This window comes from Pocillopora damicornis, chromosome 9 (genome assembly GCF_964200805.1).
Source record: "Pocillopora damicornis chromosome 9, jaPocDami1.2, whole genome shotgun sequence".
Taxonomy (NCBI): Eukaryota; Metazoa; Cnidaria; class Anthozoa; order Scleractinia; family Pocilloporidae; genus Pocillopora; species Pocillopora damicornis.
The window spans coordinates 7,488,407-7,516,356 of NC_142678.1; the positions used below are offsets into that span (position 1 = coordinate 7,488,407).

The window sequence follows — 27,950 nt, forward strand, 5'->3', positions numbered from 1 at the left end:
CAGCGACCGGGAGGGATTGGGTGGACTAGCTCCCAGTCTGTCAACCGGATGCTTACTCTGGCGTGACAGTCACTATGAAACCCAAGATAGCGTCGAAGCAAAGACCTTCCCCTTCAGCCGGCAAATGGAAAGTTCCTCTACAGCTAGAATAGAATCCGGAGGTAAAGTGCAGCAAGGAAGGAGTACCTCCGGAGTACAAAATTTTTTAGCTGGAGGTTTTGGTGGAGTTTGTGGCGTGACAATAGGACATCCATTTGATACGATCAAGGTGCGCATTACTTACACTTACGGTTTGCAATGAATGTTTGTTTTCAATTGTTTATTTACGTGGCTGTTACCTTTTTTCGGTGGTCAATACCTTGTGCCCCGCCCACTTCAATAAGAGATCAAAGTTAATAATGATCGTGGTTTTCAGACTAAGGGTAATGTCCATATGAGATTCAATTTTCAACAAAACACTGATTGTACTGGTTTGCTCCGTGGGAGGAACGATGTATACTCGTTTGAAAAAACGTTATCATTGAACAATGAGACTCAATGGTAAAACGACAATTAGTTGTCTGTCCTAAGAAGCTCTTGAAGCTGAAATAAGGTTTAAAATAAAATTTCATTTGGGAATAAACACACCATATTGACAAATGTCAAGAAAGATTAATTCATGTTTACTTTGATTTTGTTCCACTGAATAGGTTCGCATTCAAACAACCCCATCTCCAAAACCTGGGCAGGAGGCGGTGTTTAAAGGAACGCTTGACTGCTTGTTGAAAACATTACGTAATGAGGTAATTGCCAGTTGATTGTTGTGCAATGATGATGATAATAATGACAATGATGATATCACAAATGACTGTTAAAGCTGCAGTCATGATAGATGGAAGTCTTCTTACCAACATATATTCTATATAAAATAAAAATTGGTTCAAAATCCCAACTGATCTTAGGCAGACCAGCTGGGTGTGAAATTGCAGAGCACAGCTAAGGAGTGGAACTGGGAATAACCTAGACTAAATTTGGTGAGCAGCTGAGTAGGAGACATTGCCCCGGGAACCACCATTTAGTTTCCTGACTACTTGACCTAGCTACCTCTGCAAAATAGAAGTTCCTATAGTTATCATTGCATTTAACCATTTTGCTCCCAAGATCTAAATCTTTATTCTCTCTACCATCCCCTATATGTTTCTTATGATAATAGTTCTGAGAATTTGATGTTTAATCAAGCTATATCCTCTTGTTGATGTTTTTCTTTCTTCTTATAACTTTTTCTGTAAAAACATGGATATTATAAGGAGAAATTACTTGTTGGTCACTCCTGGGAGGGAAAGGGTTGAGAGAGATTCATTGTATGAGATGCTCATGCAGTGGTTGGCTCCCTGGGTAACTAGCCTCCTTCAGTAGTATGGGCGTGGGTCATAAGGTAATTTTCTATTTGTTGGATTCTTGACAAGTGAACTGACACAGTGCTTCTTTCTGATTTTAAGTCAAAAGTGATAGGTGTGGTAAATTCATAGTATTGTGGGAAAAAACTTGTGAAAGGCTTAAGTTAAGCCTTATGTTAATGAAAGGAACACTTCACCTGGTTGCTTCTTGCTGCGGAAACTGGCATAAAGCTTTGGTGATATGGGCCTAAGGGACAGGTGGAGGGAGGGAGGGGGGGGGGGTACTTCTTATGAACTAGCTTATAGGGATGTGCCACTGGATGGGGTCTCATTTTTATGACTGGATTGACTATAATAGGGTTGCATTTTCAATACAGTTACAAGAATGTGGTGGCAACTTTTAGGATTTTGGGGATAAGAAAGTTTTGGTAAACAGGAAAATGGAAATCTTTTTGTTTGATTTTCTTTATACCAGTTTTAGAATTTCCATGTACAATCTAATAGAGACCTACTTAAAAGGCTTTATAAGGTAAATCTGTAAACACAAAGTGACTATGTTAGGATAACAATAATTAGATTCACCCAAAAGTGGCAAACATGGGGTGTATAATTGGCCACAGAATAGACTATGATGGGGAAAGGATTCTGAGAGGCCAACAAACTTGACTCACAAACCCCTCGTCCCCAAAAGTGGGTAAATGCAAGAGGATTTGGAAAGGTTAACCTTTTTCATCTATCTTGGATACCTCCAAAAGTGTGTACACAGCAATTGTTCTTGCACTGATTATTAATTAGTATGTCATCATAATCTAATTTGAAGGGTGTTCGTGGATTATTCAAAGGACTTTTCACACCAGTTGCCTTTGCCACACCCCTGAATGCAATCCAGTTCTGGGCTGTTTCTCTGGCCAGAAGGCTGCAGATGGAGGATCCCCATGGTATTCCAACGTAAGTACAGACCTGCATCATATTCTAGCTATTTTATGAGATATCTGAGAAAAAGGTAGTTAACCCTTTAACTCCCAGATCAAATTTTGAATTCTCCTTACTCTTGACCATACAATTCTTAAAATGTTAGTAAAGAGAATTTTAATTAGTATGAAATCAACTAATTATTCCCAAATTGATATTTTTCTTTATTCTCATCACTTATCTGCTTGATATTGTATTGATAATGCAAGGAGAAATTCTGTCTTGGTCACTTATGGGAGTTAAAGAGTTAAGGAACAGGAGAAAGCAAGGGAAGGTAATTTTAGGTACACCAGAGGTCTATGGGATGATTTTTCACAGAATGAGGATGAAGCAGTTGTGAATAGTGCCTTCCTTTTCTCTCAAAACCCAGAGAAGCTGCTAATTGAGATTCAGTAAACCTGTGTTCTCATCACCATAACTTGCAAAAAATCCTTTCTGCTGACTTGAATAAGTTAACTTTTTAACAGTGATTACAATACAATACAATACTTTTATTTATACATGTAACACCAAGGAGCTCATGAGTGCTCATTAAAACATGTACATGTGTATTAATGTAAAACAATAAAATTGTACAAAATGTAAAAGGATAAAATTAATCAATTAATTAATAAACACTACCTATTAGTAATAATCTACGTACAAAATTTAACAACTTTAAAAATTCAAAAAGCTCTTCAAGTCATATGAACATTAAGAGCCCGCTTAAAAGATACAGTGTCTTTGGACTCTCTAACTGTTGGAGGCAATGCATTCTACAGTTTACTGACTAAAAAGGTGAAAGATCTATGCAGTGATTGCTCTCAGCAGATAAAAGAATCATGTACTAACAATTTCTGTTATGTTTCTTAGATTTATTTAACTTTTTCCCTCTTATCAGAATTATCAAATAACTGATAACCTATAAAAGAAAAGGGCAATTAAAAGCAAGTCAAGAAATCACCTTAAATAGATAATTTTTCACCCCTACTCCCTAAATATAAATTGCATATATTCCATAATGTCTTCTTTACATTTCTTACATGGTGCTGATTTAATAAAATTGGTTTAAAAATCAAGGGCTTCTTCACAAAGCCTACAAATCTTACGTTGGCAATCATTTCCCCTATACTTGTGACTAATTCAGAAAAGATGCAGTGAGGAGAAATTAGATGTTAGTCTCCCTTAGGAGTTAACAGATCAGAACTTAAGAAATGTGTTTCCTGATAATAGTAGAATTAAGGAATGGTTCGTGTGTAGCATGCAATTATCTAGTTGTGGAGGTACTTGGGAGGTTTGCCTAGCACTCAAGAAGCTGAGTGCGACTCCAGCTAGCTTCTTAAGTGCTTAGGAAACCTCCCAAATGCATCTATAACTTGATGGTTGCACAATACATGCCAACCATTTCTTTTTAGGTTTTGTTCTGTGTAGGAAAAAAAAAGCAAAACAAACTGACATCAGCATGCAACCTATGGCCAAATGGATCAAATGTATTGGCCAATCAGAGCACATGCTTTAGTATAGTTTTGTCAGAAATTAAACTTGTGTACAAGACCTTCTTATTGTTACTTGTAAGTAAACATGCATCTATGGCATATTTCTCAGGGTGTCAGTGGTTGCTGGTCCTAATAAACATTATTACTAACTGCAGACTCTCTTAGGATCAACTAACCATAGATCCATTTTTTATTAAAAGCACATCTTCATTTTCAATCAAACAGGAATTTCCAAAACTTTACCTCTGGAATGTTTGGTGGGTTTTGTGCTGCAGCTATTGTAACTCCTGGTGATAGGATTAAGTGTCTTTTACAGGTAACATGATTTATGATTTTCCTGCATTTTGATAAATCAGCTCATAACGTATGTGGTAGTTGCTATTTTAAGAAATGAATTTCCTGTTTCCTAGTTGTTATTTATTAATAGTGGCAGTTTTCTGTAAGGAAAATATTTCTGAGAATATTGAGAAGCACTGGACAGCCCCAAAACATCAAAGTTTTTTTTTATTTTTTCAAAACACTCCCTTGATTTGCACATTTGACTGTCTTGATTTGCATAACATTATTTAATTAGGTAAAAACTGAAGTTTCAAACTTTTGAAAATTTCTTCCTTGAAATGAGTCACTGGAACCTTTTACTATTTTTCCTTAAATACATTCGTCCAAGAGATTGCTATGACAAATGAAATAAAAAATTCAATTTTTCTATAATCTCAGGAATACACTCTTAACAGTTGGTGTAAATTTAATAGTAATGTTCAGAAGTATATTAATCTTTGCACCAAGAGCAGTTTGCACATTGTTCCCTGAAATGATTGCATATTGTTATCATTATTATTATTATTATTATTATTACATTATATTGTAGACAAAAAGTCATGCTAACTAAAATTGAATATATACAATAATTGAAAACCACAATTTGATGGAGGGAACACCTCACATTTTAGTTTTGTTGTTAGGTGAGTGATTTATAATTCCTTGATCTTAAATTGACAATCCAAACTGATTAAACTGAACTACATCTACAATGTTGAGTTGCCTGTCATTATGTTACTTATAATGGAAAGCAATCCTACTGAAACTAAATAAGGGGGGAAGGGGCAAAGCAAGGTTATAAGACTGCAGCTTCCCCCCCATTTGAGACCACTTTACATAAGCTCAAACAAGATTTAACAAAAAATATCTGAAAAATAAGAAAATCTTCTCAGGGTACATGGGGGCAGAGGGAGTGTACCTCTCACATTGCCCATTTGTAGATGGTATTTGACCATGACTGAAAAATTAACAGGGAAAATTGCTCCTTCACGTGGCTCATATAATTTTTTCAGCTCAAAAATTACCAGCTAGGAAAACAGGGCCTCATTTTTGATTCCAAGTTACCTAGGCTTTTTTTTCTTTGACTGTGTTGAGGAAGTCACGGGATGACCTCCATGAATCTGATATCACAACAAGTTTCGCCTGAGCGCGGAACATGGCTATGTACGGATCATAGTTACGAACTGGTTCAAACCCAGAATTCCCATCACCCAACAGAAGTTCAGGTGTCAGAAGCACAATTACCATGGGCCACTCTGCACCATCAAGGCAAGCTGAATCCTTTCTTGACTTTGAATTCAAGAGACACACTCCACCACGTAACCTGTCGAGAAATTCATCCTCAGCTGAAGATGCTCTTTGGTCATTCAGGTCACAGACAGGAATGTTTTTCAAGGTGAGACCACCAGCTAAACTATGTTTGGACTGATAGCGTGCAACAAAATTGACCACCAGAATATCATCAGGATTAAGCTGTAACTTCAACTGACTCTTGCGTGTTTTCATCAATAAAGGTGGACGAAGGTCACGATTGAACCAGATAACTTGTTCTATGACTTGCACGCATTTGTTGTACATTAGCATTGTAAGATGATCCCTGTCCACATGTGAATGTCTAGCATGTTGTGCTCTCTCTGGTGAGACATCATTTCCCTCTGGTTGGACAGCAATCCAGGTGATTTCCTGCCCATCCACATTGTGATTGAGCATGTTCTTTACACCATATGGAAAACTTCTCTCAAGATACAAGGAACTGTAGCCTTGTAGCAGCCTCACAATGTTGTTCACACTCCTCAAAGGGTGCCTGATCCTACTTGTGACTCCACCTTTTTTTTCCAGAACCTCCAGAAGAGATGGTGTACTGAGCTTTTTGTAAAGCAAATTCTCTTTCCCTTCCAGTCTCTGCAAGGTTAACACTTCTGTGATTTCTTCTTTGCTGATTTTCTCAAAGCACTCTTCCTTAAAGTCAAAGACAGAGGTCATCCAAACATAGCCCTCAATGCTCTCTAATGCTTGTTTGGGAATTGTTAGCTCGTCGATTACATTCATATTACCGTCCTGCTGCATTTCGTATCTAATCTTTGAACCAATCCATAGCTCGTCAATGAAAACATGGCTGTATGTTTCCCATTTTAACTGAGCTTGCTCGTCTTCAAAGGCCTTGTGATGTTCCCCCTCTAACTCAACTGTCAGTACATCCACAAACTTCATTACCTTGTTATCTTTGAAAAATTTCCTCATGACATTAGGAAAGACGTTTTTTCTGTCACCGTGGATCAAGTATAAAATCTTTTTTCCAGGTGGCAACTTCTCTGCGAGTATGAGAGCCTTGGCCTTCATCAACTCTGTCTTCCCACTCCCTGGCCCACCGATGATAAGCTGTTTCTTTGGTCCATCAAACACGGCAAGCTGATCCATTGTAAACACGGGTGCCCATGGCCTCTTGAAAGGAAGGGCCAGAATCCTGACATTTCCTCCGGCCAAGTTTTCACACAGTTCTCTGTCCAGATTTGTGCAGCTTTCCCCTTCTAGAAACCCACTTTGGCTTTTGTCTAATAGCTTCGAGAGCTCATTTAGTCTGGTAACATCATCTGCTTTGGCTAAACCTAGGTCTGTCAGAGTTTTGGCCGTTTTAACTATCCTATCTTTCTTCTTTGCATCAGTAACTCTATTCATGAATCTGGTTATGCTGTCAATGTCAATGATGTACACTGTCCAAAGGTACTGGAATATCTTTGTGTCTTCACCGGCCATCTTGTCCCCCAGAAGGAACTTTTTATCAGAAAGATGTTCATTAAGAACTTTCAAAAGGTTTGCCTCAGAAGCAGTGACATTGATGCTGTTAAGGGTGTGCAAAGCTTCTTTGCATGAAACTTTGGCAATAGGGAGATTGACCTGAGACATCATGTACTTACACCAGCGAAAGAGATGGGGGTTTTCAACTTCCTTGATCCTGCGGAAGCGTCCACTAGCCAAGTTTCCCAGATGCTTGAAGGTGTCTAAGGTATAGCTTATGTCAGCTGTGTATTCAGACTCAGTTACAGGGCCAAGATGTCGTACAGCCAAGATTCTTGATAAGGCCAATTCATAGGCCTTGTTGGTGATGTCTGGGGTGGAGGCCATCCAGGGAGGTGATTCAATGTTGTCATACCACCATTTCGAAAAGCCCTCCGGACTTGCAAGATCTTCCTCATACATTAATAAAGTGTCATCCACGTGAGCATGTGAACTACCTCTCTTCGTGGAAGGAAGAGCAATTACCATCGTCACTGGAGGTGGTTTCAAGCGATCAGATTGTTCAGCGCTGGAATTGTTCACTACAGCGAAAGCTTCAACAATTTTTCTGGTTCTATTCAGTTGCTCTTTAGCCTCTCTGATTTTAGATCCTAGTGATCCTTCCTCAGACTTCTTCAAATTCTTAACCTCGAGTAGAATGACGCCCTTTTTATGGTGAAAGATGACGAAGTCGCTTTCTCCTGTTTTATCTACTTTATCTGACTTAGGCACGGAATCTTCACTTTTGCATCTAGTATTCCACTTGGTAATCTCTGTAAGGTCAAATCCATGAATGACAAACATGCCCAGGTTCTTTGCTTGGCCATTTTTTTGCAGATGATCGTAGATAAGTTTCTCTCCTTGTCTTCCTCTTATATTGACGTCATCTTCATCAGCATATTTGCCATCTATTGAAATTGTGCAGCCTGGTTCAGTGGGTTTATAGGCGGGAGGAACCATGATAGTCTTGTTGTTGGTCTTCCAATTGGGAAATTGCCAGTAAAGAAACTTTTGAGGACTGCCAAGTTCACCCACCGTCTTCTCACCACCACCAAATTCCTTTGCTGGGCAGCCAAGGGCTCCTGGTACAAGGCCTTTTATTGAATTACTTGTATTCTTAGTATTCATCATTTGAAATCAGATTCCATGCAATGGGTACGTAATCTGCAAAAACCAAATGTTAATACACTTATGCAATGTGGTCTTATGAAAGTGATGGTCAAATGATTAAAATCATTGAATCAAGGAACACAAGTCATTTGAGTTGCATGATTGCTGAAATTGGGTTTTGGAGATGTACTAAATGAGGAACTGAGTAAGAGAACGTTACAATTATCTCCTGCATTGAGATTGTTTCGCCTTAGAGTGGTTTCGCCGAATAACAGTTCGCTGTCGTCTTAGGACAGTTCTTAATCGGCGCAGCTGGCGGTTTTGAGTGCGCTCAATCGATTAGTAACTCGTCAGTAGCCCACACAAAACCTTGAAGTACAGGCAAAGCCTTACTTAAAATCACTGAGCACGAGTTGGCCCGCACAGATCCCAACGGGCAAAACAAAGGTCTTCTGAAAGTTGTCATACGTATCTCAGCTATCGATCCAGGCCCCCTCTAGCAGGTTTCCTTATTCGCTTGCGCTTGATACACTTTCCATATTTATAGCCGCAAGCCTCGTTTATACTGCTGTCGGTCTCGTCTGTTTGTCCTGAAGCCTTCCACATTGCGTACATCGGTAATTTAAAGTGGCTACCACCTCGCAAAAGTGACTGAGCGTTTTGTCATACCTTCGAATCCCTGATGTTACGGATTGGCTGTCTTTGCGTTCTCATGACAAGAAAAGAAAAGTGCAGCCTGGTTTCTAAAATTAGCAAGATGTTTATCATCGCGGCGTTAATTAATCATAATTGTTCTGTGACTTGTCAATTTTTCTTACCTCTTAAGTCTCTAAAAGCAAAAGCCAAAACCAGCATAGACACGAAGCTCGGGATAAGGATAATAAAATTCTGGTATCTTTGTACAACACGTTTTTAAGGTGGTCACCGCATATATTATGCTCACGCGGTGGTTAATTCAGTCAAGCGACGAAAGGGTCTCCGAGGCGTAACACTCTGCTGTGTCACGAAAATTTCCTCGATAGCCTTGTGATCAACAGTAAGCTACGTTTGCTTCGGTGCATGTGATGTAATTATTAGGAACAAACACATGGAATTGTCTCTTATGGAATTTCTTTTCCGCGCGAAACTTCCTTCGATCAAATAGCCATTGTAAATTCAGGGAAGAGTTTAGTTTCAATCTTGAAGATAATTTGCATAGGCTGAGCAGTTACACAAGTTCCGCCGATGAAAAAACAGCTGGGTCAAGTAAACTTCTGATCACTAAAAAGGACTTGATGCACAAAGTTTGTCATTTTTTCATGTGGAGGCCCAAGACCTTTGGACTTTACTAATCATTAACTAACGTGAAACGCTAGCGCGTTCCAAAAATGTTTCGAGGAATTGTGTGTTAAGTAGTCAAATCTGTTTTCATCTTTGCATTTGATTGAATCAGTAAAATCGTGGTAGTTCAAGGGTCTCTCATGTGATTTGATTACGTATTGTAATCTTCCAGTTCTGTGAAATAGCTAGGACTGTATTAAAACGAATCATTGCGAGTGTCACGATACATCAGTGAAGTGCCTATTTGGTTGCAAGCGAAAGGACTTTGATGTCACGACGTTGTCGAACTGGTTATTGGCGGAATCTCTCGTAGGCGGAACGATTGGTAACCCCTCTTGCATCAGCTATGAGAAATAACAGCCTTAGATCGGCTCAACTGGTAACAATTGAGTAGAATTTTGCAATTTAAGACCGATACCGTCACCCCTCTCTAAAGCATACTGAAGTATAATTTCCTTTCCCGAATGTTTTGGATGCTGTTCCTTGAAACGAACTAACATGTCTTTTCTTCAATTAAATTTTATGGAGCAAGATACTAAAATGATATATACTTTAAACTAGTGATTCATTTTGCGTACAATTGAAGTGTTTATGCTTGTAATTTATGTAAAAGTGCTCTAACTTTACATGGAGGAAGCAGGCGAAGAGACCACATAGTGTACATGGCTAGAAATCGAAGATATCATGGCGGCTTAGCATGCACATAAAAGACAAATTACGGAGTTTAAATATGGCGGCTGCATAAGGCTTTCTGTGGGAAAATTTTGAAAATCAGACACAGTAATTTTCTGGAAGCGTGTACTAAAAATGCCCTCGTCTGAAATGTATTAGAAGAGTGTCCAGATCACTCACCTCCGTTCTTAAACTCTTACGATTTCGCTACGATCTGCCCCAGTCGAAGAAACTTTAAACCTTCTTGGTGCCCCAAGTGTCTTAAAATGGCTTATGTTGGTCAGCTAAAGCTTCTCCTGCAGCCACAACAAGGGTTGTTTTATCAATTGCCACGTCTGTTCGATCTCTTCGAAAGCCGACCTTCTAATTGAAGGCTATTTGAAGTCATAAAAGTGTGAATCCACGCTGCCAAACGACTTCCAAAAGTCCAAAAAAAATTTTTTTCTTATGGGTCTTGTTCCCAGTAGAGACGTTGACTCAAAAACTAATATTATAAGATCTGAAAACATATCAAAGAACTCTTCGATCGCCATTTTGTAAAAATATAGTAACCTAGCCTGTTATGGACAATACCGCTACAGGGCAGCTACTGAAGGCTCAAAGATTGACATAGATTGCAGCATTGGCGCGAAAATAATTTGACTTGAAAAACAAAATAGTAAGCTTCTTACTTGGACAAGATTTTAACAGTTTCTCAAGCAATATCTCGGAAAGAAAATAATAAAGAAGTTATCAGCGCTGCAAAATGTCTGATACACCTCCATTTGATTCATTTTTAAAATGGAAGTTGGGGATTTATCGATATATTTATCGAGCGCTTTTGTAAAAGGTAATTTCCGACATCTTTTGATGTTTGATTTTAGTGGGATGCGCAGACGCAGTAAGGTGAAACGCAGCTCGTGTTGCGTCCGCGACATCAGCCGCTGACTGACCTCGATTTCTAGCCATGAGCGCTATTACAGCTGAAGCAAATTTCCAATCCTGTCTATTTTTTTTTTTTTTTCATGTTCCTTCTCTGAAATATCTTTATTGTAACCTACTTATAAATCTTTCTCGTGTTACGTGGGTAAACTTACAAAGGATTACTGAAAATACTTACTAGTTCGTCCTTCATAGTTACGTGGTCATGTTAGATCAAACGTTGAGAATAAACTTGATGGAGCGTGACGGCTACCTTGTTCCCAGGGTCGTTCTTAGGAGCTCCCAGGGAACCCTTGCCATGGGAATCGAAAGGAATCATATAATTTTGAACCAATCAGCCAATGAATACCCTTCTATGGAAATATCTAAAAAAAAAAGAAATAAAGAAAAAGAAAGAAGAGAAAAAGGGAGAAAGAAAAAACACACCCGGGCCATTGAGATCCTCTGATGTCGATAAATAATTTACTGTACATATCGCTAATTACCGATGAATATTTATATCTCTAGATCCAGCAAAGTTCCGGGGGCGAAAGAAAGTACAAAGGTCCACTGAATTGTGCCAAACAACTTTACAAGGAAAAAGGAATAAGGTCTTTGTATAGGGGAACGTTCGCAACTCTTCTAAGAGGTGGGTACTTTAATTTAGTGACTGTTAGCTCGCTAGTAGCCCCCCCGCCCCCCCCCCCCCCCATTATTAGCGCTGCAGGACGCGCGTTTCTCCGCCCGCAGGAAGATTTGACACGAGTCGCACTGCTTAAGGCCTCATACGGCTTTCCCGCAGGAGAAGATAGTTTAAATTCTTGGAATTATAGTTCCAAACTTCTGCCCCTTTTACTTGAAGGTTCTTATATAATAAATCAAGAGTACTGTACTTGTAGAAATTGCTTAAGTTTCAAGATATCTCATTTTGATTTTTATGTTGTGTTTCATAGATGTGCCAAGTATAGGGGTATACTTCTGCAGCTATGAATGGATTCTTAGCAAACTTACATTAGAAGGCGAAAGGTTAGTTACTAGTTTCTAGTCACTACTGTCAAATCCCGCTGACAGGTCAAGTAAAACTAAATCAAAGTTATAACAACCGCTGATCAGAAGAAAGGAAAATACCCTGAAGAGCCAATGAGAATTCAACTGAGAATAAACAAATTGCCTAAAGCGCGGGAAAACGCGGGCAACCAAGTCGTGGTTGGCTTTAGTTTTGCAGCTGATTGGTTGAGAGAATGGCGCGAGTTTTCTGGACCAATTACAAAGCGAAGTAAAGCAAGACTCATGCAACCCATGTAATGGATTACTTTATTTACCCAACTGAATATTGATTGAAGTTTTGAATCTGATTTGTTGAGAAAACGGTGCATTTTTTCGAGGCCAATCAGAGTGAAGTACATCGAAACCGTGGTAGCACTTGATTACTTTCAGCTACACTCAATTTAACTGAAATGTCTCTATTCGAAAGAAATTCTCTTGGCGCCAGAACACGAAGAGTTTTGTGACGCATCCCTATTAAATACCCTCGCCATTTAAGTGGCCATTTAGAATCCCAAGCTTAAGTTTTCGCCATGTTTGTTACAGTGTTGCAGCTTCTAAACATTTCTCTCTTTATTTTATTATTTTCAGCCGCGAAAATTTAAACCCACTTAGAATTTTTATTGCTGGAGGTAAGTGCCTTTTGGGTTAGTTATTCCAATTGACGTATCTACCCTTTTTAGGGTTTGGACAAAATGCTTTCGGACGATGTTATGAGCAGACTAAAATGGTGATCGCATTTCAAACGTGGCTGAGAAAAAGATTTTATCAAGGAAACCTCCAGCTAATAAATTTGAACTCGCTCTGTTTACTATCATGTCCTGCTGGCGACTCCGTTTAACGGCCGGGTAACGATTTTTAGTTCGGGTTAAAACTAAAATAGAAAGTTACAAGAAACGAAATTTTAAAACAAAGCTAGCGCGTGCGCTCTAAGTTAATTAGCAACAGCATTTAGCTGTAGCTAAAATATTATTGATTCAATTTGGAACGCGGAAAATACCCTTGATGTAGCCAGGAGGAAAAAAAACCCACGTTGTAGGAAAATATTAAACAAACCCATTGCAATTTTAAAGTCGCAAAATTCGTTTACAATTTTCATTGACGATAAAATACTTTCGCAATCTTCGTGTGCAATCGACTAGTGTGTTGCTGGCTCAACAGTCAAGCAAATAGTATCGAGAACTTTTATACTACACAGCAATTTTCTTGTGCATGATATTTATACAATGATGGATGGGTTTTAATGACGTGCTCTTTGACTGGATTAGGTTTGACAGGTATGATCTGCTGGGCTTCTATTATCCCTGTTGACGTACTCAAGTCACGTTATCAAACAGGTAAGTAAGTCAATAGTCTACGAGGCAACTAACTCATGTGTAACCAGCGAGTGCAGACGTACTACTTATTGCTTCTATCCGCCTGGAAATATGTCTGTGTTCACAGGCTAACTCTTGAAATGTTAAACAGCACCCTTTGGCAAAGTTACGTAAGTTTTCAAGAAAATTCAACCGGATGTTACCAAGCGTAGCCAATCAGATTGCGATATTCTTGATTAAACGCGAGTGAATTTAAATCAAAGCAAATATATATTAAATAAATATTCCATCGTCCCTAGCTTGTGTCCATTTGTCTCCTTGTCTCCTCTCTTTGCTCGCGGGGTCAGGCGGTTGGACTCAGGATTTGGACGGATTTGATTTGCCTATCTGCCAATTGTAATTTCTTAACTTTTTTTTTATGGCGAGACACATCAACGTCGCTTTGTGCAAAGATCAAATTAGCTCAATTTTGATTGGCTGGAGAAAAATAAGCTGTCAGTAAGTTCTACATCATGCATAATACATTCCGATTTCTGGGAGTCAATAATTTTTAGGCGTGTGTTCAGAAGTCTGTCCCGCTCGATGAGCAACCGTGTTGCGATGGAATCGTTTTTGAAAAACCTCAAGGAGCAAGTGACTTGTTCGATTTGCCTCGATACCTACAAGGAACCCAAGATCACATCTTGCCTTCACACATTTTGTTGTAATTGTCTCAAGAGACATGCACTAACCAGCCAAAGAAACGGCAAATATCGATGTCCCGAATGCCAAGCGCCAATCGATTTACCCAAAGACAACCGCTTCGACAGTTTGCCGACCAGTTTCTTCCACAACAGTCTTTTGGGTGTCCTTGCAGTTCGGGAGATTGGCGATGGAAGGAGTATTACTTGCTCACAGTGTCGGAAAAACAATACACAAATGCATTACTGTTTCGACTGTGGACGCTTCATGTGCCCGGACTGTCTAAATGCACACGAAGTATTAAAGGCTTCGTTCGAAGGTCACAAAGTGATTTCGGTGAAAGAGTTTAAAGCAGAAGATTACGAGGCGTTGTTAAGACGGCAGCCGTTTTGCTCTCAGCAGTTTCATGAAAAGGAAATCATGCGATTCTTTTGTATTCCATGCCAAAGTTGCGTTTGCCATATTTGCATAGCCACGGATCACCGAAACCATGAAGTTGTTGTACTCGACAAAGCGGCCCACGATGAGAGTCAAAATATTATCGCCGGCGCAGAGTCCATCAAAGACAAGATAAAGGAACTAAATGCGAACATTCGACAACTTGAAGAAACGACCTCTGCGATGGAAAGTAATGTTATGAAAGCTAAGCGTAAAGTCATGGAAGCTGCGGAACAGATGATCACGCAGATCCGTGCGCAAGAACGAGAGCTGATTACCTCCATCGAGACTACGCGCGCGAAGAGACTCGAGCAAATCAGTTCCGCCAAACAAAATATATCTCCTCTACTCAAACAACTGAACCAAGCGGTGGACTTCGCTGATAATATAGTGAAGAGAAGCTCAAGCACGGATATCATGCAAAATAAAAGTACTTTGACACAGAGATTCGAGGAGTTGCGTGCTATCTATCCCGAAGTTCCTAAACGTCGCGACACTGTTTATGTTAAATTTACTGCAGCCTCCATGGTGGGCCTGAAACTGGGATCTGTTCAGATGGCGGAAAAGGCAGATGTGAAGAAATCAACATTTCAAGGAATAGATCAAACCTTACGGGCTGGTGTAGAAGCAGACTATATATTGTGCCCCAAAACAGCTTCTGGAGAGATATGTGACTTGGAGTCAAATCAAATTGAGTTTCTGGTTGAGCCCGCTGATGATGTGTCTATGACATCTGTACACGAGAACGACGAAGGAACATTCCAAATAAAATTTACACCCAAAGTGCCTGGAGATTACAGTTTGAGAGTAAAAATAAATGGTGAGAAGCTTTCCGTTTGTCCAGTAACTGTGCAAGTGAAAGAATGTGAGCTTGTTGTGGACGGTGAACTGGATCTGAAAAATTTCTCTGATGCGGAACTAAAAGGACTCTTCGGTATTGCACTCAATGCGGAAGGAACTATTGCAGTGTCCGATCTTAATGGCCAGAGCGTTTATGTATTTGACAGTGAAGGAACCTTTCCAGTCTGCAAAAAATCGACAAGTTTAAAATACCTTTCGATGTTGTTTTTGTTAATGATGAAGAAATTCTTGTCTCGGATTATGGCGATCACAGAATATATCAGTATAATACTCGAACAGGACTGTACATAAAAGAATTTGGAAAAGGAGGGTTTAAGAATCCAGTGGGACTTTCCATGGATGACAAAGAGCAAATTGTCGTTTCTGACTCCGGTAATAATAGAATAAAAGTTCTGACTAAAGATGGTGAGAATATTTTTACGTTTGGAGACATTGGGCCGGAAAAACTCTTTCATCCTTTGAGCTGCGTTAATCATAAAAACCGATTCTTCGTGTCTGACTATTACTGCATCAAAGTGTTCAACCAGACAGGACAATTTTTATATAAATTTGGAAGACAAGGAACGGAAAACGGACAGTTTAGTAGACCTTCTGGTCTGCATATAGACAGGCACGATTGTCTTCTTGTATGTGACCAGGGAAGTGGCAGATTTCAAAAGTTTTCCCTTGAAGGTCGTTTTATTGGCAAGTGCAATACTCCTGGGTTAGAAAACCTAAATGGCGTCGCGGAAATGCCAGATGGACGCATTCTCGTTACAAGCACAAAGTCTAAAAAAGTATATATTATGATAACGAAGTAGTTACCCTTATCAATAAGGCCGTTTTTAGTAGTGAGTATTGTCGTGCTTGAGTTGTTTTTCTAAGTCTGCTTTGTACCGGTAAATAGTCGTTCATATGATATAAAGACTGAAGGAAACTAAACCAAATTGAATTCAACAGTTTGTGAATAGTATAGGGTGAACCTCTCAATGACCTACCAATCTCCGTTTAGATTTTGCTCGCACGAAAATAAAAAACACGTTAAGTGATAGTAACTCTACGCCGAGTATTCGTCACCTGATTTGTTCAAAACTGAGGCAAATTACTCACAGAGTAACAATAAAAAGAATACTGAACTTCACAATTTTCTGGTTTTCTAGAGCTAGCTTTCTTTCTATCTTTAAATTTTCCTCACCACGAATTTCTGGATTCCATCTCTTTTTGAGATAATCTCCTTCTTGCAACAGGTTCTGGTTTCATTCAGATGATTCCTTCCGTTCATTTCAATTTGTCTTGAATTTTTGGGAAGGGCTGCCAGTTCCTTCTTTATATTTCCTACGAATACCTTGGGTTCAGAGTGTAGCGAAATCCGCTTCACTCCTGCTTCGCGCACGCTTCTCCTGCTCTGCTGAAAGGAAACGGAAGCTACTGCCATGAAGGCTGCCTAATTGGGCTCGTGATCCGGCACAGTGAGTCATAACTAAAGTGGAAACCAAATTAATTACAAGTGACTTTCCTCTTATACCTGAGCGAGTAAGGGGAAAGTAGTAGACCCTTGTGACATACAAATTGCAACATTGTAAATCTTTTTTCGAGGCTTTAGAGTATTGAGGCATGAAGGTAGAAGATCACTTATGGTCATCTTGTTATGATGAAGTTTCGAATTTTGACCATCTATCCTTCACTCTACTTTTATGAAACAATCTATCCCTTTCTATGCGTAAAGGGGAAACGAGCGGAGCCTGAGAAGCTATCATTTTATACATGCTCTCATTGAAATGATATATTTTTTAATCCAATCTCGATGCGCGGTCTCATTAAGCGGCTATTTCAAGAACTAACCTTATATCTCATGCTTAACCTGTTGAGCTGGTGTGTTGGTTTCGTGATATAGCACATGGTCATACTGTCGATGGCTGGATTTCTCACAAGCGTCTCGTAATTTTATGTGATATTTCTGGAAATTTATTCTCTCGCGTTTTACTTACAGCACCCGAAGGAACTTACCCACGAGGAATTAGAGATGCTTTTAGACAATTAGTAAGTACCCAATTTTTCCAGAAAAAAGGGTTTCCGCTTTTTCCAAGCAAAACCTATGAGGTTGTTCGATGTGTAGGGTGTAGCTTCCTCAACCCTTCTCTGTGATCTTTTGTAGGCTCCGTTGGGGGTGGGAATGAGGCACTTCCTTTTTTGGCCTGGACAAGTTTGAGTCAATAAAAGAAGGGTATGATTAAACAGGGCGTAAAATTTCACCCTTTAGAGTCCTAATCAGGTGGTTCCTTCGCACCGAAAGTTTCGGTGAGGGTGTGAGTGGAGGCTATCCATGGCCTTTATGTGCGGTATTAATATTTTTCCTTTTTCATCTGAGTTAAAATGTTCTCCACGAATATTCGAACGAGACATGGCTCGTGAGGTCAATTTGCTACAGGATGTAACGATTTTTGTTGCCAAAAGGGTAGCGAAGTGCACCAGTGATATATTAAACAGGACAAGGGTTTGTGCCATACCCCCAGTAAACTTCTTCCCGACCCGTCTGAAATCTTCCCGCGGCGGAACAACGCACGCCCTGCAGTGCTAATAATAAGAGCCAGGTTACAGGCTACCATCAGCAAGGCACAGCTAACACGATGGCAAATAGGCTCTCCACATAGATACATTTGGAGAGATGCAAGTATTGCTTTGCCTTTCCCACAATTACTTAGTTGATTCAAGGTGAATGTGATTGGGTGTGCTGTTGGTGAGAAAACTGACGCTCGAGCTAGCAGCTCGTGTTTGGAGGAACGCGCGTCTTCATGAACAACTGTAGTATGTACACTTGTATTTCGCTCACCCCATGACGCATCTGCTTTTGTTTTAGGTAAAGGAAGAAGGAGTTGCGAGTTTATTCAAAGGAGTAACTCCAGTCTTACTACGAGCTTTCCCTGCAAACGCGGTGAGCCAAATTCTAGCGACAGCAAATATTTGAATGACGTCCCTCACTATCGCAATTTATGAGGCAAGGATGTCCTAGGGGTGTTGACGTGGATTAGGTTATTTGTAGAATTAGTGAAAAGATTTCGAGAGCAATTTGGTGTTACTATGCACGAGTAAATTTTTCCAAGACAACAAAATGGCACGAGCCCGTAGTCTTTAAAAAATTTATAAGTGTTCATTTTCATCAAATTGCGCGAGAAATTATGTTATGTTTCGTGTCTGTCATAACTATAGCAATTTCCAATTAAGTGTCGAAAGCGTGGAGGGGGAAGCTACTTCCCATATATTCCTTAAATGAAATCAAAACGATGTTTTCACAACTTGCAAAGCAATCTCACTAGAAATTATCAGCGGATATCTCCACTGCAGACGAGCATTACGAGTTATTAATGAAAGCCATGGCAGTTAAGTTAGGAAATAACTGCCAGGCTGGTTATTTTCAAGGATCCGAATACGCCTTTCGTTTTGTAACGAACAACAGGCCGGGATATTAATTTTATCGCTGTTTTTCTTGGCTGATTTCTGCAGCTTGATTTTAGGTAGGCCTTTGCATTGTGACACTTGCAAAACTACAGTAGTAAATAAAGAATTTATTAACTACTTACAGGCCCGTGAATTGACCGCTTTGCAAGTTGTGTAATCATCGTTTCTCAGTCCCAGTCTCCTTATCAATCAATCAGATTAAGCACTAAAACCTGGTCGCCTGTGGTTGTTTTCACTTTATGGTCCCATGGCCTCTTAAAGGTTTTTCCTTTCAGTGGATTGGCCTTTGTGATCACTTTGGCTTTGGTTTTGCGACACTAAGTCGAATAGCGGTCTATAGGACTAAAGAGGGTCGATTTAGTGTGAGGAGGTGTACTACATGTTTCATTATTTTTGCTTTCGAATATCATTTTTTAATGCATTTTTTGATTATCTTGAATTTGTTCCTTTGCCTAGGGTCTTTTTCTTGGTTACGAAGTCGCCATGAAGACTTTTAGCTGGATTTTACCGGAATAAGGCGGAGAAAAATGTTCGGGATGTTTTAACGCTTCAACTGACCAACTTATCGCACCTGACTTTCTCTCCCACATTGAAATTGTGGCTCATCGAAAGATACCGCTCATCGTGATTTGCAATAAAAATTCTTCTAACCAATGACATAAACTGTGCGAAGACCATTGAGGAGAGTTTGTGTTTACGTCAGTGTTTTAAACAGTCATTCCTGGAGTTGCCCTGATAAAGTTATTATATCGTATCTTCTCTCTAATATCATACAAATGATCTCTCAATCAAGAAACTGACTTCCTTGTGTTGGGTGGATCTCTGCAAACCTCGTTATGACGCCGAGGCAAAGGCAATTGTTTTTCACGTTGTGGAGCTGGATTTATCTATGTACACTCCGGTCTGCAATTATGGTTTGTATTTACGCGGTGTGTTGTATAGACTGGAAGGATTCTAGACCGATAGACTGGAAAATAAAAGCTGGTTTCTAGATATCAAATGTCTCGCACAATAAAGGAGTTTATTCTTCCTCTCTCGTTAAATGTATAGAAAACAGTATGGAAAATGCCAATACTGATGTTAGGGTGTAAAGGGTTACAGCTGCAAATGCGGCCCTTTCCGCTTATTGAGAAGTGATTTAGAGAAAAAAAAATATTTTTGCGTGGTCCATGCAAGCAATTTATTAACGTAAGGAAAGGACACAAAACAAATTATACACGAAAGTTGTTGACGGAGTTTCAGAGGACATCATGTTGCATTTCGCTTTTGTAGCAATTTCGAAAACAAATTCCTGTTCATGACTCTGCGTACAATACTTTCTGCAAACGTAATTCGTGGAACGGAAAAAGAAGTGACACGTTTGTGATCGGTGATTGAACCAGTTAGGTGATGCAAATAAAAGTTTGTTCTATTCTAAGTTGTTCTATTTTATTCCTATATATAGAGCCAGAAATTATGGAAATGACTGTGTGCCAGTTTTGAGCTAGGCTTTAGCGTTTCTTTTTTCTCTGTACAAAAAGGGCAAGCACCCCCTCCCCCACTCTCTTCTGTCCTTCCTTCTTTCTTACCCTGCCGAAGATAATTTGGATTCCAATTCTTCTTTGTACAATATATTGAGTACGAAAAAAATATTAGAAAAAAAAATTCCTTAGTGACTGCTCACTATTTTTCGCATTTATTTTCGGGCTATATTATGTGTGCGCTTAAAAAAATTGGACAAAATGCTCTCGGACGGTGTTATGCGTAGAATAAAGGGATGACCGCATTTCGAAGGTGGCGAAGCAAAAGAGTTTATCAAGGAAACCTCCAGCTAATAAATTTGAACTCGCTTTAAAAAAATATTATTTAATATATTGCCCTACTGGCGACTCCGTTTAACGGCGGGTTAAACGATTTTAACTTCGGGTTAAAACTAAAGCAGAAAGTTACAAGAAATGAAACTCGAAAATAAAACTAGAAGGCCGCACTGGATGCGATGTTGAACTGTCATTTGCAAGAACGAACTACTGCCTCCAAAGAGCGAAACTAACAAACTGGGAAACTACTTGAATCAAGTGTAAATACTAATACAAATAAATTACGCAACATTTTATCGCGATATTCTACAAATTTGCAATTGCAACGTGCGCTCTAAGTTAATTAGCTACAGCATTTAGCTGTAGTTTAAATATTTTTTATTCAATTTGGAACGCAGAAAATACCCTTGATGTAGACAGGAGGAAAAAAACTTACGTGAGGAAAAAATCTCAAACCCATTGCAATTTTTAAGTGGCAAAATTCGTTTACGATTTTCACTGGCGATAAAATACTTTCGCAATCTTCGTGTTCAATCGCCTAGTGTGTTGCTAGCTCGACTGTTAAGCAAACAGTGGTGAGAACTTTTACACTCCTGCACGATATTTGTTCAATGATGGATGGGTTTTAATGACGTGCTCTTTGACTGGATTGGGTTTGACAGGTATGATCTGCTGAGCTTCGTTATCCCTGTTGATGTACTCAAGTCACGTCATCAAACAGGTAAGTAAGTCAGTAGTCTACCAGCCAACTAACGCATGTGTAACCAGCGAGTGCAGACGCACTACTTATTGCTTCTATCCGCCTGGAAATATGTCTGTGTTCACAGGCTAACTCTTGAAATGTTAAATAGCACCCTTTGGCAAAGATACGTAAGTTATTCAACAAATTCAACTGGATGTTACCAAGCGTAGCCAATCAGATTGCGGTATTTTTGATTAAACGCGAGTGAATTTAAATTAAAGCAAGTTATCAAGGATCAAATATATATTAAATAAATATTCCATGGTCCCTAGCTTGGGTCCATTTGTCTCCTTGTCTCTTCTCTTTGCTCTCGGGGTCAGGCGGTTGGACACAGGATTTGGACGGATTTGATTTGCCCATCTGCTAATTGTAATTTCATAACTTTGCATTTTTTTTATGGCGGGACACATCAACGACGCTTTATATATGATCTGTGTAAAGATCAAATTAGCTCAATTTTGATTGGCTGGAGAACATTAAGCTGTCAGAAAGTTCCGCATGATAAATGATACATTCCGATTTCTGGGAATCAAAAAATAGTCTGATCGTTCGATGAGCAACCGTGTTGCGATGGAATCGTTTTGGAAAAACCTCCAGGAGCAAGTGACTTGTTCGATTTGCCTCGATACCTACAAGGAACCCAAGATCATATCTTGCCTTCACACATTTTGTTGCAATTGTCTCAAGAGACATGCACTAACCAGCCAAAGAAACGGCAAATATCGATGTCCCGAATGCCAAGCTCCAATCAATTTACCCAAAGACAACCGCTTCGACAGTTTGCAGACCAGTTTCTTCCACAATAGTCTTTTGGGTATCCTTGCAGTTCTGCAGATTGGCGATGGAAGGAGTATTACTTGTTCACAGTGTAGGAAAAATAATACTCAAATGCATTACTGTTTCGACTGTGAACGCTTCATGTGCCCTGACTGTCTAAATGCACATGAAGTATTAAAGGCTTCGTTCGAAGGTCACAAAGTGATTTCGGTGGAAGAGTTTAAAGCAGAAGATTACGAGGCGTTGTTAAGACGGCAACCGTTTTGCTCTCAGCAGTTTCACGAAAAGGAAATCATGCGATTCTTTTGTATTCCGTGTCAAAGTTGCGTTTGCCATATTTGCATAGCCACGGATCACCGAAACCATGAAGTTGTTGTACTCGACGTAGCGGCCCACGAGGAGAGTCAAAATATTATCGCCGGCGCAGAGTACATCAAAGACAAGATAAAGGAACTAAATGCGAACATTCGACAACTTGAAGAAACGACCTCCGTGATGGAAAGTAATTTTATGAAAGCTAAGCGTGAAGTCACGTTAGCTGCGGAACAGATAATCACGCAGATCCGTGCGCGCGAGCGAGAGCTGATTACCTCCATCGAGACTAGGCGCGCGAAGAGACTCGAGCAAATCAGTTCCGCCAAACAAACTATATTTTCTCTACTCAAACAATTGAACCAAGCGGTGGACTTCGCTGATAATATAGTGAAGAGAAGCTCAAGCAGGGATATCATGCAAAATAAAGGTACTTTGACACAGAGATTCGAGGAGTTGCGTGATATCTATCCCGAAGTTCCTGAACATCGCGACACTGTTTATGTTAAATTTACTGCAGCCTCCATGGTGGGCCTGAAACTGGGATCTGTTCAGATGACGGAAAAGGCAGATGTGAAGAAATCAACACTTCAAGGAATAGATCAAACCTTACGGGCTGGTGTAGAAGTAGACTATTTATTGTGCCCCAAAACAACTTCTGGAGAGATATGTGACTTGGAGTCAAATCAAATTGAGTTTCTGGTTGAGCCCGCTGATGATGTGTCTATGACATCTGTACACGAGAACGACGAAGGAACATTCCAAATAAAATTTACACCCAAAGTGCCTGGAGATTACAGTTTGAGAGTAAAAATAAATGGTGAGAAGCTTTCCGTTTGTCCAGTAACTGTGCAAGTGAAAGAATGTGAGCTTGTTGTGGACGGTGAACTGGATCTGAAAAATTTCTCTGATGCGGAACTAAAAGGACCCTTCGGTATCGCACTCAATGCGGAAGGAACTATGGCAGTGTCCGATCTTCATGGCCAGAGCGTTTATGTATTTGACAGTGAAGGAACCTTTCTGCAAAAAATCGGCAAGTTTAAACAACCTTTCGATGTTGTTTTTGTTAATGATGAAGAAATTCTTGTCTCGGATTGTGACGATCACAGAATATATCAGTATAATACTCGAACAGGACTGTACATAAAAGAATTTGCAAAAGGAGGGTTTAAGAATCCAGTGGGACTTTCCATGGATGACAAAGAACAAATTGTCGTTTCTGACTTCGGTAATAATAGAATAAAAGTTCTGACTAAAGATGGTGAGAATATTTTTACGTTTGGAGACATTGGACGGGAAAAACTCCTTTATCCTTTGAGCTGTGTTAGTCATAAAAACCGATTCTTTGTGTCTGACTTTGACCATTACTGCATCAAAGTGTTCAACCAGACAGGACAATTTTTATATAAATTTGGAAGAAAAGGAATGGAAAACGGACAGTTTGATAGACCTTCTGGGCTGCATGTAGACAGGCACGATTGTCTTCTTGTATGTGACCAGGGAAGTGGCAGATTTCAAAAGTTTTCTCTTGACGGTCGTTTTATTGGCAAGTGCACTACTCCTGGGTTAGAAAACCTGAATGGCGTCGCGGAAATGCCAGATGGACGCATTCTCGTTACAAGCACAAGGTCTAAAAAAGTGTATATTATGATAACCAAGTAGTTACCCTTATCAATAAGGCCGTTTTTAGTAGTGAGTATTATCGAGTTTGAGTTGTTTTTTTAAGTCTGCTTTGTACCGGTTAATAGTCGTTAATATGATATAAAGACTGAAGGAAACTTAACCAAATTGAATTCAACAGTTTGTGAGTAGTATAGGGTGAACCTCTCAACGACCTACCAATCTCCGTTTTAGATTCTGCTCCCACGAAAATAAAAAACACGTTAAGTGATAGTAACTTTACGCCGAGTATTCGTCACCTGATTTGTTCAAAACTGAGGCAAATTACTCACAGAGTAACAATAAAAAGAATACTGAACTTCACAATTTTCTGGTTTTCTAGAGCTAGCTTTCTTTCTATCTTTAAATTTTCTTCACCACGAATTTCTGGATTCCATCTCTTTTTGAGATAATCTCCTTCTTGCAACAGGTTCAGGTTTCATTCAGATGAGACCTTCCGTGCGTTTCAATTTGTCTTGAATTTTTGGGAAGGGCTGCGAGTTCCTTCTTTATATCTCCTACGAATACCTGGGGTTAAGAGTGTAGCGAAATCCGCTTCACTCCTGCTTCGCGCACGCTTCTCCTACTCTGCTGAAAGGAAACGGAAGCTACTGCCATGAAGGCTGCCTAATTGGGCTCGTGATCCGGCACAGTGAGTCATAACTAAAGTGGAAACCAAATTAATTACAAGTGACTTTCCTCTAATACCTGAGCGAGTAAGGGGAAAGTAGTAGACCCTTGTGACATACAAATTGCAACATTGTAAATCTTTTTTCGAAGCTTTATAGTATTGAGGCATGAAGGTAGAAGATCACTTATGGTCATCTTGTTATGATGAAGTTTGGAATTTTGACCATTTATCCTTCACTCTACTTTTATGAAACAATCTATCCCTTTCTATGCGTAAAGGAGAAACGAGCGGAGCCTGAGAAGCTATCATTTTATACATGCTCTCATTGAAATGATATATTTTTTAATCCAATCTCGATGCGCGGTCTCATTAAGCGGCTATTTCAAGAACTAACCTTATATCTCATGCTTAACCTGTTGAGCTGGTGTGTTGGTTTCGTGATATAGCACATGGTCATACTGTCGATGGCTGGATTTCTCACAAGCGTCTCGTAATTTTATGTGATGTTTCTGGAAATTTAACTGACAGATACCATCACCTTATTCTATCACTTTTTACTTACAGCACCCGAAGGAACTTACCCCCGAGGAATTAGAGATGCTTTTAGACAATTAGTAAGTACCCAATTTTTCCAGAAAAAGGGTTTCTGTTTTTTCCAAGCAAAACCTATGAGGTTGTTCGATGTGTAGGGTGTAGCTCCCTCAACCCTTCTCTGTGATCTTTTGTAGGCTCCGTTGGGGGTGGGAATGAGGCACTTCCTTTTTTGGCCTGGACAAGTTTGAGTCAATAAAAGAAGGGTATGATTTTTGCGGTCTTAAATCTTACAGGGCGTAAAATTTCACCCTTTAGAGTCCTAAACAGGTGGTTCATTCGCATCGAAGGTTTCGGTGAGGGTGTGAGTGGAGGCTATCCATGGCCTTTATGTGTAGTATTGATATTTTTCCTTTTTCATCTGGGTTAAAATGGTCTCCTCGAATATTCGAACGAGACATGGCTCGTGAGGTCAGCTTGCCACAGGGATGTAACGATTTTTGTTACCAAGAGGGTAGCGTAGTGCACCAGTGATATATTACACAGGGCAGGGGTTTGTGCCATACCGCCAGTATACCTCTTCCCGACCCGTCTGAAATCTTCTCGCGGAACAACGCACGTCCTGCAGTGCTAATGATAAGTGCCAGCTTACAGGCTACCATCAGCAAGGCACAGCTAACACGATGGCAAATAGGCTCTCCACATAGATACATTTGGAGAGATGCAAGTATTGCTTTGCCTTTCCCACAATTACTTAGTTGATTCAAGGTGAATGTGATTGGATGTGCTGTTCGTGAGAAAACTGACGCTCGAGCTAGCAGCTCGTGTTTGGAGGAACGCGCGTCTTTATGAACAACTGTAGTATGTACACTTGTATTTCGCTCACCCCATGACGCATCTGCTTTTGTTTTAGGTAAAGGAAGAAGGAGTTGCGAGTTTATTCAAAGGAGTAACTCCAGTCTTACTACGAGCTTTCCCTGCAAACGCGGTGAGCCAAATTCTAGCGACAGCAAATATTTGAATGACGTCCCTCACTATCGCTATTTATGGAGCAAGGATGTCAGGGGTGTTGACGTGGACTAGGTTATTAGTAGAATTAGTGAAAAGATTTCGAGAGCAATTTGGTGTTACTAAGCACGAGTAAATTTTTCCAAGACAACAAAATTGCACGAGCCCGTAGTCTTTGAAAAATTTACAAGTGTTCATTTTCATCAAATTGCACGAGAAATTATGTTACTACTTGGTAATGATTAAAGTTTTAAAAGCATGACAGATTGTCAAGAGACACAAAATGTTGACAGCGCGCGCTATTTGTAATTTGCACTCGTGTTGCATGAAAAATGCACTCGTTTTCAGGCAACAGAAGCGCGTAACTTTTTCGTGTCTGTCGTAACTATAGCAATTTCCAATTAAGTGTCGAAAGCATGGAGGGGGAAGCGACTTCCCATGAATTATCTTAAATGAAATCAAAACGATGTTCTCACAACTTGCAAAGCAATCTCACTGGAAATTGTTAGCGGATATCTCCATCGCAGACGAGCATTACGAGTTATTAATGAAAACCATGGCGGTTAAGTTAGGAAATAACTGCCTGGCTGGTTATTTTCAAGGATCCGAATACGCCTTTCGTTTTGTAACGAACAACAGGCCGGAATCATTAATTACTTATTAATTTTATCGCTGTTTTTCTCGGCTGATTTCTGCAGCTTGATTTTAGGTAGGCCTTTGGATTGTGACACTTGCAAAACTACAGTAGTAAATAAAGAATTTATTTACTACCTACAGGCCCGTGAATTGACCGCTTTGCAAGTTGTGATATCATCGTTTCTCAGTCCCACTCTCTCGATCAATCAATCAGATTAAACACTAAAACCTGGTCGCCTGCGTTTTCACGCGCTTTAGACAGTGTGGTTGTTTTCACTTTATGGTCTCATGGCCTCTCAAAGGTTTTTCCTCTTTGCTGATTGGCTGTTGTGATCACTTTGGCTTTGGTTTTGCAACACTAAGTCGAATAGCGCTCTATAGGATTAAAGAGGGTCGATTTAGTGTGAGGAGGTGTACTACGAGTTTCATTATTTTGCTTCCGAATATCATTTTTTTCAATGCATTTTTTATTGTCTTGAATTTGTTCCTTTGCCTAGGGTCTTTTTCTTGGTTACGAAGTCGCCATGAGGACATTTAGCTGGATTTTACCGGAATAAGGCGGAGAAAAATGTTCTGGATGTTTTAACACTTCAACTGACCAACTAATTGCACCTCACTTTCTCTCAAACATTGAAATTGCGGCTCATCGAAAGATGCTGGTCATCGTGATTTGCAATGAAATGCTCCTAACTAGTGACATAAACTGTGCGAAGACCATTGAGGAGAGTTTGTGTTTACGTCAGTGTTTTAAATAGTCATTCCTGGAGTCGCTCTGATAAAATTATCATATCTTATCTTCTCTCTAATATTATACATATGATCTATTAATCAAGAAACTGACTTCCTTGTGTTGAGGGGATCTCTGCAAACCTCCTTATGACGCCGAGGCAAAGGCAAGCGTTTTCCACGTTGTGGAGCTGGATTTATCTATGTACACTCCGGTCTGCAATTATGGTTTGTATTTACGCGGTGTGTTATATAGACTGGAAGGATTCTAGACTGATAGATTGGAAATAAAAGCTGGTTTCTATATATCAAATGTCTCACACAATAAAGGAGTTTATTCTCCCTCTCTCGTTAAATGTATAGAAAACAGTATGGAAAATGCCAATACTGATGTTAGGGTATAATGGGTTACTGCTGCAAATGCGGCCCTTTCCGCTTA

At 39.7% G+C, this 27,950-nt stretch overlaps 3 protein-coding genes and 1 pseudogene across 5 annotated transcripts; 3 read left to right on the top strand and 1 right to left on the bottom strand.

Moving 5' to 3' along the window:
* The first annotated feature begins 1 nt into the window (after position 1).
* On the top strand, positions 2 to 27,487 carry LOC113684569 (mitochondrial carnitine/acylcarnitine carrier protein-like). Of its 3 annotated transcripts, none has more exons than XM_089183225.1 (11): positions 2 to 268; positions 690 to 782; positions 2,197 to 2,324; positions 4,049 to 4,139; positions 11,447 to 11,567; positions 11,872 to 11,944; positions 12,554 to 12,594; positions 13,231 to 13,299; positions 25,175 to 25,224; positions 26,055 to 26,129; positions 27,283 to 27,487. In XM_089183225.1, exons 1-11 carry the CDS (start codon positions 125 to 127, stop codon positions 27,340 to 27,342), a joined length of 945 nt encoding a protein of 314 aa, XP_089039351.1. In that variant the 5' UTR covers positions 2 to 124; the 3' UTR covers positions 27,343 to 27,487. The 3 variants fall into 3 exon arrangements, with proteins under 3 accessions (XP_089039351.1, XP_089039350.1, XP_089039352.1); XM_089183224.1 differs by lacking the exons at positions 25,175 to 25,224; positions 26,055 to 26,129; positions 27,283 to 27,487 and adding exons at positions 17,228 to 17,277; positions 18,095 to 18,169; positions 19,150 to 20,110 and having other exon boundaries at positions 8 to 268; XM_089183226.1 differs by lacking the exons at positions 2 to 268; positions 25,175 to 25,224; positions 26,055 to 26,129; positions 27,283 to 27,487 and adding exons at positions 284 to 422; positions 17,228 to 17,277; positions 18,095 to 18,169; positions 19,150 to 20,110.
* On the bottom strand, positions 4,311 to 10,572 carry LOC113684559 (uncharacterized). Its single transcript, XM_089183222.1, has 2 exons — positions 10,199 to 10,572; positions 4,311 to 8,080 (listed from the first exon to the last, which is right to left on the bottom strand). The coding sequence occupies exon 2, from the start codon at positions 8,045 to 8,047 to the stop codon at positions 5,207 to 5,209; it is 2,841 nt and encodes a 946-aa protein (XP_089039348.1). The 5' UTR covers positions 8,048 to 8,080; positions 10,199 to 10,572; the 3' UTR covers positions 4,311 to 5,206.
* LOC149039914 (E3 ubiquitin-protein ligase TRIM45-like) lies at positions 13,737 to 16,297 on the top strand (annotated as a pseudogene).
* LOC149039915 (E3 ubiquitin-protein ligase TRIM45-like) lies at positions 21,601 to 24,303 on the top strand. The gene has a single exon (XM_089183223.1). It carries the CDS (start codon positions 21,784 to 21,786, stop codon positions 23,980 to 23,982), a length of 2,199 nt encoding a protein of 732 aa, XP_089039349.1. The 5' UTR covers positions 21,601 to 21,783; the 3' UTR covers positions 23,983 to 24,303.
* Positions 27,488 to 27,950: the final 463 nt, after the last annotated feature.

Coding starts and splice junctions, on each gene's coding strand:
- LOC149039915 (XM_089183223.1), top strand. CDS start 21,784: ATGAGCAACCGTGTTGCGATGGAATCGTTTTGGAAAAACCTCCAGGAG.
- LOC113684569 (XM_089183225.1), top strand. CDS start 125: ATGGAAAGTTCCTCTACAGCTAGAATAGAATCCGGAGGTAAAGTGCAG. Junction 12,595..13,230: donor TAGAATTTTTATTGCTGGAG/GTAAGTGCCTTT, acceptor TGACTGGATTAG/GTTTGACAGGTATGATCTGC. Junction 13,300..25,174: donor CAAGTCACGTTATCAAACAG/GTAAGTAAGTCA, acceptor TTTTACTTACAG/CACCCGAAGGAACTTACCCC.
- LOC113684559 (XM_089183222.1), bottom strand. CDS start 8,047: ATGATGAATACTAAGAATACAAGTAATTCAATAAAAGGCCTTGTACCA.